At 47.6% G+C, this 16,387-nt stretch overlaps 5 protein-coding genes and 1 non-coding gene across 6 annotated transcripts; 4 read left to right on the top strand and 2 right to left on the bottom strand.

Annotated features, from left to right (window-relative positions):
• Positions 1-59: 59 nt before the first annotated feature.
• Positions 60-3,692, top strand: OGAPODRAFT_94048 (uncharacterized protein; the record flags this gene model as incomplete). The annotated part of the gene is made up of 1 exon (XM_018357457.1): positions 60-3,692. The coding sequence occupies one exon, from the start codon at positions 60-62 to the stop codon at positions 3,639-3,641; it is 3,582 nt and encodes a 1,193-aa protein (XP_018210535.1). The 3' UTR covers positions 3,642-3,692.
• Positions 3,676-8,317, bottom strand: OGAPODRAFT_76543 (uncharacterized protein; the record flags this gene model as incomplete). The annotated part of the gene is made up of 2 exons (XM_018356191.1): positions 3,676-6,201; positions 6,304-8,317. The coding sequence occupies 2 exons, from the start codon at positions 8,315-8,317 to the stop codon at positions 3,689-3,691; spliced, it is 4,527 nt and encodes a 1,508-aa protein (XP_018210536.1). The 3' UTR covers positions 3,676-3,688.
• A 3,803-nt stretch (positions 8,318-12,120) lies between these two features.
• Positions 12,121-12,192, top strand: OGAPODRAFT_t34. The gene has a single exon. It is a non-coding gene; the product is annotated as a tRNA-Met (tRNA).
• Positions 12,193-12,404: 212 nt separating this feature from the next.
• Positions 12,405-13,053, top strand: OGAPODRAFT_16480 (uncharacterized protein). Its single transcript, XM_018354458.1, has one exon. The coding sequence runs from the start codon at positions 12,445-12,447 to the stop codon at positions 12,985-12,987; it is 543 nt and encodes a 180-aa protein (XP_018210537.1). The 5' UTR covers positions 12,405-12,444; the 3' UTR covers positions 12,988-13,053.
• Positions 13,054-13,437: 384 nt separating this feature from the next.
• Positions 13,438-16,343, top strand: OGAPODRAFT_16481 (uncharacterized protein). The gene has a single exon (XM_018354459.1). The coding sequence runs from the start codon at positions 13,508-13,510 to the stop codon at positions 14,933-14,935; it is 1,428 nt and encodes a 475-aa protein (XP_018210538.1). The 5' UTR covers positions 13,438-13,507; the 3' UTR covers positions 14,936-16,343.
• Positions 13,439-16,368, bottom strand: OGAPODRAFT_100257 (uncharacterized protein; the record flags this gene model as incomplete). Its single annotated transcript, XM_018352967.1, has 1 exon — positions 13,439-16,368. One exon carries the CDS (start codon positions 16,366-16,368, stop codon positions 14,944-14,946), a length of 1,425 nt encoding a protein of 474 aa, XP_018210539.1. The 3' UTR covers positions 13,439-14,943.
• Between the last annotated feature and the right edge of the window lie 19 nt (positions 16,369-16,387).

Raw genomic sequence — 16,387 nt, forward strand, 5'->3', positions numbered from 1 at the left:
GTCCCCCACGTCGGGAACCGACAAAAAGTTGAAAAATCGAAAAATTGTACATATTTGAAATGTCAGAAGAAGGACAGGAGTTGGAGGTTGTGCAACTGACCGTCAAGTTGCCAGATCCAATTGGGCAACTTGTGTTTCAGGTCAATCCCGCTGACACTGTACAGGATGTCAGTCAGACTTTGAAGCTGATTTCTCCTACCCAGCATCACACTTCTTTTGTCTTAACTACCCTCGGAGGTGAAAACCTTGTTGAGGACACTCTTATTGGCGATATTTCGGAGAATTCAGAGGCTACAGTGATTTTGAAAGAAATGCCCTACACCGAGAAGTCGGCAAGAGAACATCTTCAAAAGGTGAGGGAGATCGCCTCGTTGCAACTTCCGCTATTTTATGGGACATTGAACGACATCAGCGGTCTTTCGGCTGGAGCTTCGACCTATGAAAATTTAGAGCTTGGTCCCGTTTCTAAAAAGGCGGAAACGTCCGAGACTGAAGAGAAGGAGCAGCCTGAGCTTTCCGAATCAGCCAAGAAGGGTATTTTTGATGCAGTTGAATCCGTGCTCTCCGTCAAGCCATCCATCATTCCTGCCCAGAAACCCTTGAAATTAGCCCCTGCTTTGCGTTCCTTGCATGTGTCTGCATGGACTCCTCCCTCTCCACAACGTGCCTTGAAAGGCGATTTACTTTATCTGCAATGTCAGACCCTCGAGGGTGAGAGTTTCCAGATCACTGCTCACGTGACGGGATTTTTTGTGAACAATTCTTCTGCTGCCAAGTTCGACAGCTCTCCGAGAAAAGTAACCTCAGCAAATGGGAAGCACCAGAGGCCGTCAAGGGCCCACTCATTGCTTACTTTGTTGAAGGGTCTGTCTCCTAAATTTGTGGAGCAGCTCGATCTCAACGCTAAGATCCTTTCTGAGCAAATACAGGACGTTTACTCACTTCCTACCAATGCCCTCCTAAGCAATCCATGGCTTGTGAAGGACTATTCTCTGCAAATTCCAGACTTAGGAAGAATTGAGGAGAACTATATCGTTGGTGGCTCTGATGCTGCTGATCTCTTCAAAGACTGGAATGAGGAATACCAAGGAAGCAAGGAGCTCCCACGCTCGACTCTTCCAGAAATCATTGCCCGAGAGCGGCTATTGAACAAGACCGGCTTTGACTTTACTGTCCAGGCCATCAAAGGTGCAATTTCCGTGGTCCATGGTGACGTGACTCCGATGAACCCTAATGACGAGCCATCTCAACATGTGTATCTGCGCAACGGAATTTTCTATTCCCTAGGTGTGGATGCTGCAGGCGATTTTGAGCGCTCAGGAGGCGACGAGGCAGCCAGGGTGGCTGCCGTGAAGGATTTGGACGGAGTCAGATGTCTGAACCGGCTGGACAGCAGCGAAATCTCTCACCTATGCACCACAATTGTTGACTATTGCGGCCGTCGGGTGATTTGCCAGACCCCTGTGCCCGGTATTTTTGATGAACCGCTTTTGGAGGAAGAGCCTGTGTCGAAAGTGATCTATGGCAGTTCCGAGGCGCACACGCAGCTGAATGCGGACGAGAAGATGAGCGAGAAATTCAAGAAAATTGCTGAAGTGTTCCATCTCAAGCCACACAAAGCATGGAATCTCGATGGCTCCCAGATCAAGGATGTTGTGACGTCCATGGACACCAAGGGTATGAAGGGAACCGACGGTCGCGATTATATCATCGATCTGTACAGAACAACTCCTGTCGACATCGAGTTCATTGACAAGTACTACACAGGCAAGGAAGATTCCTATCCCCACAGAGAGACAGTTCTCAGACACGAGGCTGTGGAAGAATGGTGGAGAAGACAAGTCTCTCTAGCTGTGAAGCAAGAGACCGACAGACTGGGAGAGGATAGCAAGGAAGGAGATGAAAAGGCCACCATTGCCGTGGATACTTCCGCCTTTGTTCTGAATCCAGACGCCTTCTGCTTGACGGACGCACCTACACCAGAGCTTGCTGCAGATCTCAAGAAAGACGAGGAGAGAGTCAGAGAGGTGTCCAAGTTTGTCTCTGAGATCCTGCTTCCAGAATTGGTGAAGGACCTGGAGTCATCCGAGGCGTACACTCCAATTGATGGGGGCCATCTGAGCTCCATATTGCATCGCCAAGGAATCAACATCAGATATTTGGGAGCACTTGCTCAGTACATTGAGGAAAGAAAGGCATTCCACAAGAAGGCGGAGGAAGAGAGATTAGAAAAGGTTAAACAGGAAGAGCCAAAGGAGACCAAAGACGAGGGTGATTCAGAGAACAACGAGCAGTCCAAGCTCGATGCAACACCAGTCCTGAACGTTTTGGATGCCCTTTTCTTTGTGACTGTGCAGGAAATGATTGCTAGGGGAGTCAAGCACGTCCTGAGAAGGTCTTGTATCTCTGTGCCTGTTGCTCTGGTTCCGTACGTTATTGCACACATTTTCAACAGCGTTTTTGGCGTGACGGGTGACGTTGAAGTTGACCCGCTTTTGGCCGAGATGTATGGCTCTCCGGACATCTTGAACCAGTCGAGAGCTCAAATTCGCGAGCAGGTTGCCAGGGAGGTTTACATTAGATACCGCTACACTCTTCCGGAAAGCTGGCCTGTGCACTCTCTGTACTTGACCAAGGAGATCTCGCGCAAGTTTGGCATTCAGTGGAGAGACAGAACCTACGATTTTACCGGGACGGCTCCTACGTTCACAGCCGATGACGTTCTGGCCGTTGTGCCGATCGTCAAGGACTCGATTTACTACTCCAACTCTGTGGATAACATTTGGGAGGCTGGCCGTGTGAAAGTCACAAAGGGCGAGCCGGAGGGAATCCAGCTGCTGAACCAGGCCATTGAAGTTTATGAGCAAGTCTACGGAGCAATCCATCCAGAAACAGCCAAGGGATACGGACAACTAGGGCAAATCTGCGTGGACCTCAAGATGGGTGAGCAGGCTTCTGAGCTTGCTCGCAAGTCTTTCCGTATTCTGGAAAGAACAAAGGGAATAGACTCGTACGACTCGATTCTCGCACTGACCAGATTGGCACTAGTTGAGTCGGCCAATGGTGAGCACCTGAATGCGATCAAGCTGCATGCGAGAGTCCTCAAGTACTGGCTGACTTACCACGGAGAGTCTCATATCAACGTGGTGTCTGCGTTGTCGACCATTGCTATTATCTTGCAAAAGGTGCAACTGCATCTCCAGGCTGCCAAAGTGTTCCAAAAGGCTGTTGAGTTGAGTGATAAGTATGTTGGAGACCAGAGCCAAATGTCAGGTCTTCTGCGTTTCCAACTTGGCCAGTCGTTGGTCACTTTGAAACAGTTTGTTCCAGCTAGCGAGCAGCTTGAGATTGCAGCAAACATTTTCAAAACCAACCTTGGCCCTAACGACCGGAGCAGTGTCGAGGCGTCAAAATGGACCTCTCAGCTGAAGGAGTACATTTCTGTGATGCAGAAGCAAGGAAAGCAGCTCAAGGCAATGGAGGCGCAGATGGCTAAGAAGGCCAAAAAGGCCTCACCGCTCCCTTCGAAGAAAAACAAGTCGGTTTCGCCAAACCCAGAGCTTGCTGACAAGTCAGTGGACGAAATCATGAAGTTCATCGAGGGCGAGCCTAAAAAACCAAAGAAAAAATCCAAGAAATAGAAGCCTGTATATAAGACCTTAGCGTCGTAAATTTATTTTACATCTCGTTACTCCTCAATGTCGCCGTGTTCCCAGCAGCCCTTGTGAGCACGTTTGGCCTCCTGTTCCAGTTCCAGCAGTGCCTGCTGCTCGGCAGAAAGCAGCTTTTCGAACTCGTTCAAGTCCTTTTTAACAATACCGAGACCATTGGACACCAGCTCTTTGTTGATCGTCCATCTTGGATCCTTGGAAATTGTTTCTGGATCGTACAGCTCCACGTCCATCTCGACATTCGGCTCTGGGTTGTGGAAAGTTTCGCACGCAACGAGCTGTCTATCCAAAATGAGATCTTCAAGGAAATAAATTGCATCCTGCAAGTAGTCGATAGGCTGGGCTGGCGGAAGCTTGACCAGCGAGAATTGAGCCACGTGAGCCTGGGGTTTTAGCACAGAGGTCCCGAAGTTGGCAGGCAGTTCGCGCAAGTCAGACAGCGGAACGCTCTCGCTGTTCCCGTAGTCCACGTGGCGGACTGTGTACTTGTTCAGTTGGCGGTCAACAGCAATCACCAGCGCACGATAGAACTTTCCATTTTCTGAAAACTTGGCAGCGACAAGGGCTCCAACCTTTGGCGGCTTACCGAGCGGTTTGAAGCCCGATGAGGAGGCATGCATCTGTTTCATAAATGGAGACAGCTTTTTCTGCTCATCGTTGAGAATTTGGAGAGCTATCGTCTCTGACACGTCGGTGACCACCACGTCGTAGTATTTTCTGTCAATACTGAGCTTTGCGATCTGCTGGACCGGCACCTCCTCAGGCTGGTACGTGGCCCACACACCCAGCTTTTTTTCTCTTGCTTCCTCTTCTGCTTGCAAGAATTGCGTCTCATATTTGGTCTGTGCGAGCGATCTTTCGTGGCACTCGGCAAATCCTTGTTGCAACAGGGGTATTTGGAACGGAACACTCGATCCTGGGAAATAGAGATTGCCAATGAATCCGCCAAATTTGTCAACGTTGTAGATATCCAAATGGACGTCTCTCTGGTACGCCTTTTTCGTTGTAAACGCCAGGGCCTTTTCAGCTATCGCTTCGTCTCCTTTTGGGTTTGCCAGCCCTCCTAGCACAAAGGTCAATCGAAGGCCCTCACGAGGCATGGAGATCTTGAATCTGTTGGAAGCTGTGATGTGCTCGACGATCCCCGGGATCTTCGTTCTGTTTTGGAAGGAGAAAAGATATGGTTTTGCTCTTGCCGCAGATTCCGAGGCATCCACGATTCTCTCTGGATCTGGAACTTTGCCGTGAATTCCTTTCTTTTGCTTGGTAGCCTGCATCTCGCTTTCAATCAGCGAATCCCAGTAGTCTGGCTTGCTTTCCGATTTGAACTTCAAAACAGATGCATAGCCATTGGAAACAATGAGATCAGAAAGGTTTGTTCCGTCGTTCAAGAAAATACTCACCAGAGAACGCTCGTCCAGCTGCTCTGTCTTCGGTCTGATCGACTCGACCACAACCCTGACTTGCTTGCCAATGGTCTTGGAGCGAACAAATTCTCTCGCAGCGGTAACAAATGGTGCCGTTTCTGGATCAGATTGTCTTGGCCCTCTGAGAGAAGCGAGCTGAACAGTGATTTCAGTGTCATTTTTCAAACGGACCACCAACGTATCGGCCGAAATCACTCTTGCAATTGTTCCGCTGAAGCTCTTCTCAGTGGATTCCCTCGAGCCTTCCTCGTTGCGCCACAAGTTTTTCTTCTGGCCTCTACCAATACGCTCACTCTTGCGCAAATCCGCCATCCCGCTGGCTCCCAGCAGAACAGACTGCCAGTCAGCTACTTCTGCCAGCCCTTCCTCCAATAGTTTGGAATTTATTTTCCCTGCCGGATGCACCACCTGTGCAACCGCGATTCCGCTGGACGACTCGCCCACAATACTGATTTTCACGTTTCTGGCCAGCAGCCTGGTCTCCACGTAGCTCTTGGCCTGCTCACCAAAAGGTTCTGCCTCCTGCTCTGCAGAGGCCGTTCTCGGAGCCTTAATTCCAGCAATCAGCACAGGAAACACAGCATGCTTGTTTTTGGAAACCAGTGCTCTCACCATCAAACGATCTCCACTGATCACTCTCTCCACTATGGCGTCGAGCGGCGAGGTCTTTGACTTTTCTTTTTGGCTTGGTGTCAGCTCATTGGCCCTCTCAATGGCACCCAAGTTCTTAGCCCACATGCCAATACCCTTGTCGCGGGCCTTAGCCTCGATCTTCTGCAAATCAAGCAGAGCTTCGTTGTCGAAGATTCCAGATCTGAGCTTCACGGCACCTTTCTCCAATAGATACGAAATCAAAGAAGGGAAAAGCGGCGTCGACACGTCTCCAAATTCTTTCTCGGACTGGCTCTTGTAGAGTATCCAGAACTTGATTTCCTTGCCGACCAAGAGCGTTCTCAGAAGCTCTCTGGCCTCAAAAGCGTACTTCTCGCCGGAAGTTAGCCGTGGAGCCTGCACGTAGCCCAGAGTCAGAATCCGTTCTGTACTGGGCCCCTTTAAAGGAACCAGCACAAGCGTATCAGCAGAAAGAACGTTCTTGACACGTGCTCCAAATATAGTCGACATGTTAAATCAGCAGTAATTTTTCACCACACTGGGCCTACTACATATTTTGAGCGAAAAGCTTGAATGTGGGCTGTGCTATATACCTAGACTTTTTTTTAGACTGTACAGAAGCCCGTCTTCCCTCTGCAACCACACAGCAGCATCTTGTCCTGGGATTTGGGCTATTTCGTTTTCTATGCATTCCACGAGCAACTTTGTTTGGGTGGGCTTGGAGACTGGGTCCAGCTCTTTGGCAGCCAGAAGCAGCCACAGTATCGACTTGCGATGTCTGGTCTGGCCAAACGAGACGAGCTCGGGGATCTCAAGCTTGAGAGGATTGCTCTGTTCGTAGTATGAACCTTTGAGAGCGCTCTTCAAAGACTTTTTCGGCTGACCAAATGCAGAATAAATGTATGCAACACGTTCCATTAATACAGCATTGGCCGTGCTTTCCAAAAGGTGCGAGTCGATCAGCTTGGTAAACAAATTGATAGCCTCGTTGTAATACAATGCTGAAGCAGAGGCTGGAGAGTGTCCAAAGTATGCTGTCGACTGGCCGAGGACGAAAAAGAGCTCGGCAATTATTAGGAGTAATCGGATACTATAGGTCTTCAAGTTGCAGCGCGACAGATACGAGTAGAACGAGGAGTCCACCAGAGGATTGATCACCTCTGATAAGATTTTTGCGGTAATTCCATTCATCACCATGCTGATAGGCGGCTTGTCCAACGGATTGACCTTATTGCTTGCGCCAATAATTAAAGAGATGATCATGAATTCTTGGAGCGAAGCAAGATAATTGTACGCCTTGTCATTTAGAAAATCTTTCTTAAGCAGCTCGTACGTTGTGTACGAGCTTCGGTAGTCGCGAAGCATGAAATTCCAGTCTGCTAAACGTCGTATGGCCATTTCCGGTGACTTGATGTTGTAATAACCGTCTTTCTTGTTGTAGCTCGAGCCGCTGGGCTCCGGAGTGGTTTCGAGTTTTTCGCTGCTACCAAACGAGAAAAACGACTTCTTGGTGCCCTTTCCGCTCCATTTCTTTCCTGCGTTGAAAAATCTTCCTGTAAAGCTTTTGCGAGGAGCCACGTATTCTTCTGTCCACATTCTGATCTTTCTCTCCATGTGAGGAATGAGCTGCTTGTGAATGATATCCTGAATTTGATCGCTGAACGTTTCGTAGATTTGGCGCGGAAGTCCGCGCTCTGTGAGCTCCGTTCTGGCCATTTCCTCACTCAACTGAGAGAATAAAGGTTTTCCAACGTTCACAGTGTCTCCGGAGTTGTCTAGCGGTACAATGAGACTTTTTACGCCAACACCAAGTTTCAGCTCTTCCTGCAGACGTAGTCCATTCTGTAGATCACTTTCTGGGTCGACAATAATGAGAACCAGCTCCACTATCGACTCAATGTCCAACCAACTTGGATATGCGGCCCTTTTCCAGCCGGAAAGCGCTTCTTTGACTGTCTCCAAGGAATCGGCAGACGTGACGACAAACAACTGCATTATTGGATGGTTGAAAAACTCAAAGGACGATATCGTTGTGGAAGAGATGCTCTTTGTGAGCAGATTCAAGTAGATGGAATTACGAGCGAGTTTTACATTCACAAGGTCATCGCTCGCGGAAATTATGCTGTCAACATCTTTTATATGGTCGTTCATGAATGGATCCAAGGAGTTCAAGTTGTACAATTCTGATACAGAAAACGTTTGGCTAAAGGAATCTGAGCTGCCCAAGCTTGCACTGCCCCCTAAGCTGGATCTTCTTGTTTGCAGAAACTCTTCCTGTTCTCGTAACTGATCCATAATGGGACTGACAAATCGCACTGTCAGCCTCAAGTTCGAGCCATTAGAAGTAGATATTCCGGGGTCTTGATCCAGAAGGCCTTGCTCAAAACACCTGAGAAGTTCCAGAAAGTTGCCAAATCCCAAAGTGGAGGCTAGAGCGTCCGAGCTCGCTGTAGAAATGACACTGATTTTGGGACAGTAGTTCTGCACAATCAGTTGTTTGCAAATCAAGGAAGGAGCGCCCTTCATATCCAGCCCAATGAGATCGTACACGTTCTGGTTAAACTTGGATCGGATTCCCAAGGCCACATTCTCTAAACTTTTAGACATGCTCTGAAAATGCTTCAAAAGAAATTGTTTTTGTACTCTAATTCGACGCGACGATCGAAATCGTCTTTATGCAATTAATATACAGATTATGAAGCCTTAGCTTTATTCAGGTTGTTCATCACTTGGTCTGGCGGAACGGCTTGCATCATATTGCCCTCACCCACTCTGGAGTGTAGCGGGGCAGTTCTGGTGGCTCTGTTACTCGCGTAGTATAATCCGGCCGCTGCTGCTGTGAATAGGAACATGGTCCCGACAGACAGCGCCAGCCCAACGCCGACAACCTGTCCTTTCGTGAGATGGCTCGTGCCCTTGTTCTGAGAATGTGAGGAACTGGTTTGGGTACTTGGCAAGGAACTGGAGGAGTTGCTGGTATTGGTGGCATAATTAATTGTTCTGAAGCTTTTCACCACTCCTTTCATCGTGGCCCCGGTCGGGGTGAAGTTCTGCCCAGCAGCCACAAGCGGGATCCAAGAACTTCCGTTGTAGGCGGCAAAATTTGCAGTACCGTACGCGGGAAGCACAATTTGTCCTGTAGCTACCAAAATTTGGCTGTCGACGAACGACGAGGAAGAGTTGACCAACTCAAAGTCGCTGAAGGTGGTGTTCGACCCAAATCCGCCTATTTGACTGAATCTACTTCCTTTGATTGAGCCAATGTAGCTATCGCCCATGACAATCACCCTGTCCTCGAGATGCGATCCAGGAACGATAAATTTCTTGATGTTTCCCGGTAGGGAGACGTTATTCAGGTGGTTTATGGGTTCAACAGAAGATGTGTTGAGGTTGAGAAGCCTTAGAGACGGATCAGGGGAGTTAGTGCTCACGAGAACGCTCATGGTGTCCAAGTACTGCAGATGTGTCACTTCTCCGGAAACCTGGCTGGACGGCGCGAATAATGTCCTGTTTTGCGGATTGAAGACACACAGATAACTGCATCGGCTAGATGTAAAGCTTCCTCCAAGCACCACGCTGCTGTCCTTTGGATTGACACTAAGAGTGTTGACGCTTCCAGTCAATCTGTCAGACATGAAAACATGATCCTGCGAGGTGGTGTTGTACACCCATAAGCCAGAGCCAGAGGTACCATTAATGGAAGCAGTCCCGTCAAAGGCCACATATATGGCGTCTTTGTAGCTGTACAGCGCTCTTACGGTCGAATTGTCGCTGAAATTAATGTTCGGGGTGGTACCATTGACAATCACAAAATTTCTCTTTTCGTCTATGGTGGTGAAGTTTCCGCCCAAGATGAGTGTTTCGTTCAAATACATTGCCGTGTATACCTCTCCAGATTTGATTGAATCCAGAGAAAAGGTTGACCCTTTTCTGATTTGAGCGACGCTAATTGATCTTGCGTCATACTTCACAACCTGTCCAACAGCAAAGTCGACATTGTCAATTTCGACGGCTCTTGAGATATTGAGTCTAAGCAGGTCCGAAATGGTCCAAGTTTGCGTGTGGTAATCGTATATTGAGGCGTTCCTTTCGGATATCAGCGAAATGTACTCTGAGGAGTTGTAGTTGAACGTGGTAGCAGAAAATGGATAGTCAACGACCGCCAGCTCCCGGTAGCTACCGTTGAACAGGCCGACATTCTGATCCTCCGAGACCAACACCAGATCTGTATCAACAGCTAGGAGCTGGCTCACAGGGTCGCTGACACCGGCAATGTCCTCAATGTCTGCTGTACTGGTGTCAAAGGCCATTAAGTTTTCGCCGTAATCTGACTCAAAGTCCCCAGCAATGTAGAGCACAGAGTTATTAAGATACAAGCCAGTGACGTTTGCGTCTGCAGTTAAATTTTGTCCCAGCAGATCAATGGAAGAATTACCAAACGGTCCTTCGAATCCCGGTTGATATTCAAACAGACCGTTCAACTTGTTCCTTTTTATCTTTTTGATATCCAGACCATTAAACTCAGTGTAAACCGAGCCAGCGACAAAAGTGACATCATCACTGTAAAGCGAAGAGTCAATGGTGACGTCAAGATATGTTTGGGAGTCAGCCTCCATATCAATGTAGCCCGAATATAATATGTCGTATTTTTCCTCATTGTTGGTTTGGTAGATCAGATTGCTGCTCAGGAGCTCGGCATTATTATATAAAGATGCGTTGACAATTCCTCTTTTGTCACACGAGTCGTCCCCCAAACATCCCGGTGTGTACAAATAAACTGAGTAGTTTCCGGAGTAGGTGATATTGAGATGGTATCTGATACCTTGGCCGTTGATATCTGAGCTGGCGATGGTGCTGGTCAAGTAGCCTTGTGCGGGAGCCCAGGACACGTCGCCCAAATTGGACGCTTTTGAGTAGTTCTCGATGTTGAAGCAGGTTGGCTCGTTGAGCGTGTTATTAGCGTAAACTGTAGTTCCGTATTGGAACATCTCAAAACCAGACAATCCTGCATAGCTGCCATAATTATCAAGAACTTGGATCGATATTTCGCTCACCTGCAGAGCATTAACAAATTCGAACTCCTGGTAGTTTTCTCCAAAGCCGAGCCAGCCAGCAGCCACATTGCTTACCGTAGTGTAAAATCCATTGTTGATCACGTCTTCGTGCTGGTCTATTGAAGCTGATAGATTTGTATTCGGGAGCAGCGGGCACAAGGCATCGCAGTACCGTCTCTCAAGCGAGTCAGGATCAACATACGACAGATTCATGATTCCGTTTGCTGGCTGCGTTATCACTCTGAAAAGACTCACTCCGTTTTCGTCGGGTAAGTTGTATAGGCGTATTTTTGACGGTTGCACAGCATTCGGTAATACCGCAGACCACGTCCCCTGTTTCTCTTCTCCCAGAGTCCACTGGGCTCGATCAGAGGGACAAACGATACTTTTTGCACCTGAGCCAGAAGAGCTCGATATCTGCGCCCACTTGAAACTGATTAACTGATCGGGGTCCACCAACGTCGAGTTGCTGCCATTGGTAGCCAAAAGGTCTGGGTAGCCAACGGAATCAAAATCTCCTCCAAATATAATACTGTTGTTGCTACTACGGATCATGGTGTTCACTGCGCCATTGAATCCACCAAATGGAGTACCTGTCAGAGTATCATTCAAAAGGTTGTATACCACCACCCCCGATTCATTGTCATAAGAGATATCTCCACCAAAATAGATCTCGTCATCGTAAAGAAGAACGCTCAAGACATTCCCTTCAACTTGATCCCAATTTCGCACAGGTGTACTGTTTTTTGCTTCGATGTCGTATATGTATGGTTGGCCGTCGACCAGGTAAATAAGAGATGTATCTTTGAGATTAAATATGTCGGTAGCCGTGGTGGTTTCCAATTGGATAATCGAGTCGTTGTCAGCACTCAGGGCCCACAGCCCATAATTTCCCGTTGTGAGGTTGTATTTGGAGACGTCCGAATAATTAGAAATAGAGTCAAATTGGCCATAAATAAAGACGGGCTCCAGTATGGATGGTTGGTCTATTGGGGCTGCATCAAAAATGGCCCCGCGAGCCATTTGAGCTAATACCAAACTGCCCGCAACAGTTGTTTTTGAAAGCTTCATGGCTAAGTCAGTCCATAGACTAAAATCCTTTTTGTAAACGGTTTGCAGATAGTCTGGAAAAATACGTGCAAAGTTTGTGTATTGCCCAAACGGGAAATACATAAACAAAAATTATTCGTGGAATTTGGCTGGCAGGGAAGAGCAGGTAGTGAGTGATTTGCAGAACACCTCCAGGAGGAACGAAAAGAGAGGTTGCCATCTGATGCACGTGACCAGTTAAAAGATACACAAACTTTATCTTGTTTGTCTACTTAGTCATCCAGCGCCCAAAAATTGGCGAAACTTAGCACCGTGGCGCAGTGGAAGCGCGCAGGGCTCATAACCCTGATGTCGTTGGATCGAAACCAACCGGTGCTACTATATTTTTCCTGTTATTTCTTTTTGACGACTAAGCAACCATGTCCCGATAACCATGTCACGATACTTGCGTAGCTATATGGGCGATGCCAGAATTTTAGTTGGTATACTTCGCAGATTGCGGAATTTCAAGATGCCAATTTCGTCACCCCACCCCCAGAAATGTGTAAGGTACAGTAAGAATATTTTGTGGGGCGATATATTAGTTGCTTGAAAGTTTTTACTTGATCCTTAATTACTTGATGTTCTACCATGAGAAAGTGTTCTTTGGTGATATCCGAGCCTGAAAGATACGTTGAAGAGGAATCTAAAAAGCAGCTGGCTGATCCAATCGTTTACAATCCCGGAAGTCTTCCTTTGGTCGGCTCTTTGGTGTACTTCCGCAAGCCAGGTCACTTTGTGTCACCAGGATTGAACAGTGACCAGACTCGCTCCAAGCTGCTGGACCGCAAATCCAGCTCCTACCCGAATTTATCACAGAGCTTGGAACAGGGCACAAAGCACAGTAGCTACGACCTCGACAGTTTGCAACCAACCTCGCCGTCCAGTTCCATTTCAAGTATAGATTCTCAGAAAACGCTCCATCATTATGTCTCAGATGACAAGGACAAAACGGATCCATCGTTCGATGAGCTGGATAGCCATATCAACCACCAGAGAAGGAGCTCGTCGGGATGGAACGATACCGGCGATTGCTCCAGATCCCTCAAAAAAGATCGCAAAATTAACCTAAGGCACAGAAGACGCCTCACATGCGCTGTCGTATTCACAAAGCCAAAGCTTGTCGAGCTATAGTTTGTAAGACCCTAGTATAATAAGTAATAGCTATTACGCTCCATAGTTAGATAAGTGTAAATGCAGGAATTTATTTTTACGTGGAGAGATTACGTGAGTGATTCTGCAGGCAGTAATTGTGTTTAGCGATTGTTACATTGCATTCCAGACAGGAAGGCACCTAGCAGTGAATGCAGCTTATAGGTAAGTAAGGAAACGAACAATTAGATTTGTATAGATGAGAGATCTTGCTGGATGAAGTCTCTGCAGCAGTTGTGCCACAAAACTGAGTGTCGAGGCGTATCTCGCTAATTTAGCAACACTGAGCTTAGCAGTGCTAGAAAAAATTTCAGACTAATGAGTCGCTGCGGACCCAGCGGGTGTCACGTGATACGCGACACGCGATTCGCGAGTACTCTGCTGCCAGATTAGCGCATTGGCGGTGCTACTGAAAAACTAAAAGTGCACGCGTAAACTAACCATGGAGTCAAGACCTCCATTGGCTCGGAAGCGTACTGCTGCTTATTCCAGCGATGATGACATGGCTATAGATGATGAAAATGTGCGCAATCACCAATTTTCAGGTTTCCTGAGGAGCCATGCGAGCTCAGGCACGTCTGATCTGATATCTTTTTCCAGCTCGTCCTATACTCCACACTTTGACAGGCAGCCTACAACAAGCTCTCCACACTTGCAGTACATTAATGATACCGAGCTTGACAACTCCTACTTGACAAATAACACCACGTTGGATGCCATCCCGTCATCTCCGCCGATGATTTCTCAGTCACAGGCTACTTTAGTGGACACTCCGCCAAAAATCTGTGCGGAACGCACGTCCTCTTCAATAGCACCAGAACCTACCAGAAAGCGGCAACGTGTGCTGAACAATGAGGAGCAATTGGCTTTGGACCGTGACGGAAGAGTCTACGGTGTGCAGCTTTGGGACTCAACATTTCCTGAAGGCTATCGGCCTAGTTTATACGACGACCCCATGTTTTTTGTTGTCAAGAACACTGAAACGGCAAGCAAAGCTGCCTCGGAAATCATCACCGCCTTATTTGATCAAGAAATCGATCATGCTAGCAGGGTATACAATTTGGAGCTAGAGGAGCTCGGATTGAACTCGCTACCAGAGCAACTAGCAGATTTCAAAGACCTTGTTCTATATGGGCCAGACGGGATCATTAAGCCAGTTTTGCACATTCATGCCTCTAAAAACCAACTCAGGTCGCTCAATCCCAAAATCTTTGATATTAATGGTCTAGAAGTGCTCTCTCTGCGCAATAACAAAATAGCAAGAGTTCCAGGGCTCATAGAGAAATCGACCAATCTGAAAAGCCTCAACTTATCCAACAACAAAATCAAGTTTCTGCCCCATAATATCCTAAAACTAGAGAACCTACACACCTTGAGAATCAGGCCCAACCCGCTAATTGAACATTCTTCCAGCGAAAATACGCGTGAGGTAAATGGCTACAGGTCTCCATATCCGGACTCGACCCTCAAACATATGGGCCAACTACATTGGACTTCGAAGAACAAACAGGTTTCCAAAGCCGCCTTGAATGCCATTTCGCTTGTAAGGAATCTATCCGTTCTTCAAGAAACCGATTTTTCGCCGTTCAACTCTGAGCAATCTCATCTCATGGAAAAGCACCAGTGGACCCCTACGCTGGTCGAGCTATCGCTGCGGAAGATATCGAACTATCTGATTTCTCAGTCAGAACTTTTGAAATGGAAAGACACGGTACACGAACGAGTGTACAAGCTGGCCATCAAGGCGCTGATTCACGGAAACAACGGAGTGACTTGTGGATATTGTGAGAACACTTGTGTGGAAAGCGTTGCAGAACTGATGGAATGGTGGGATTTCAAAGATGCGATAGAGATCCCCGTGAAGCGAATTTTCTGTTCCAAACGGTGTGCGATTTGTTATTGGAACGATATTAAAGTGTATATTTCTTAGTCGCGCAATTATATCCACACTCTTGCTGTGTTGTCTGCTGACCCGCTCACGAGGTAGCAGCGGATGCCACCTTCGAGTAGCTTCCTGTTCTTGATTTTGTCGTTTGTTGATGATGTCTCGGATACCACTGGAGCGGCAAATGCGATGACATTCACAAAATTCTCGTGGCCGCGAAGTTGCGCGACAGGACCCAGTTGCCCGCTTGATGCCAATGTACGGAAGTCCCATACCTTGATGAGTTTGTCGTCCCCACATGATGCAAGGTAGTAACCGTTAGGATGCATGGAAAAAGATCGTATCCAAGAGCTGTGTGCTTTGAATTCGTGAAGAAGCACAGCTTTGGGGTTAGAAGATGGACAAGGTCGTTCTGGATTCGTTAAATCTGGAACTCTGAGCTTCCATATCCGTAACATACAATCTCGTCCTCCACTAACACAGTACTTGTATCCCAGGACGTCGTATGTCTCGTCATTGATATCCAGTAAAGGATCGATATACTTGTTGGTTTCTGCAGGTAGGAAAATTGAGTCCTCAATGACTTGCTCACTCCCCAAACATAGGGAAATGCCCGCCCCAGTGGCAAAATGAGCAAGTCTCACAGACTGGTCATTCGAACAACTCAAAATATACTCCCCATTTGAACTAACGTCAACCTTCCTAACCCAGTCAGAATGCCCCTTTATGGTTCTTAAACACCACCCGGAAACCACGTCCCAGATTTTAACAGACTGGTCTCTCGAGCAGCTGACCAGCTGCATTTCATCTGCCGGATTAAACTTCAGCCCAGAAACCAAGTGGTCATGGCCTGTGAGCACCCGTACTAGTTGGCCTGTCTTGCTGTCCCATAGCTTTATGAGCAGGTCTGACGAGCATGACGCAAGAAGAACCATTTTCGTTGAATCGACCGTATTTTCTCTGCTTTGAAACTCCAATGCATTGATAGTCCGTGTATGAGCATTTCTGATCACACGCTCAGGTTCAGTTAGGTCGAGCAGGTTCCAGAACGCAATTGTACCATCTTGAGAGCCAGTAACCACCACCGGCTCAAAAGGGTGTATTGAGACACAAGTAACAGATCCCTTGTGCAATTTCAACACCGCCTTCACTCTGCTAGGGATCCATTCCAACTTGTCTCTTCTGATATCCATGCCGCCTGCTGCCTCCAGTAATTCTGAGTAGTTATCTACCAGCTCCTTGTACTCCCTGATTTCCTTCTCCATGTCGTATATTCGCTTCTGGAGTCGAACAACGGTAGCCCATTTCTTCTCCAGGTAGTTATTGGGTAACGTATCTGAATTCTCATGTGCCGGAACGCCCAGCCTTGAGCGAAGCTCGCTGACGACTGCCGAATCATTAATGATACCATCCAAATACTGAATCACAGCTTTGTTGAGCTCCGACCGCTGCCGGTCGCTCAATACAGCGTAATTCATACGATTCCAACAATGTTTA

Source organism: Ogataea polymorpha, assembly GCF_001664045.1.
Source record: "Ogataea polymorpha strain NCYC 495 leu1.1 chromosome Unknown OGAPOscaffold_4, whole genome shotgun sequence".
NCBI classification, from domain to species: domain Eukaryota; kingdom Fungi; phylum Ascomycota; class Pichiomycetes; order Pichiales; family Pichiaceae; genus Ogataea; species Ogataea polymorpha.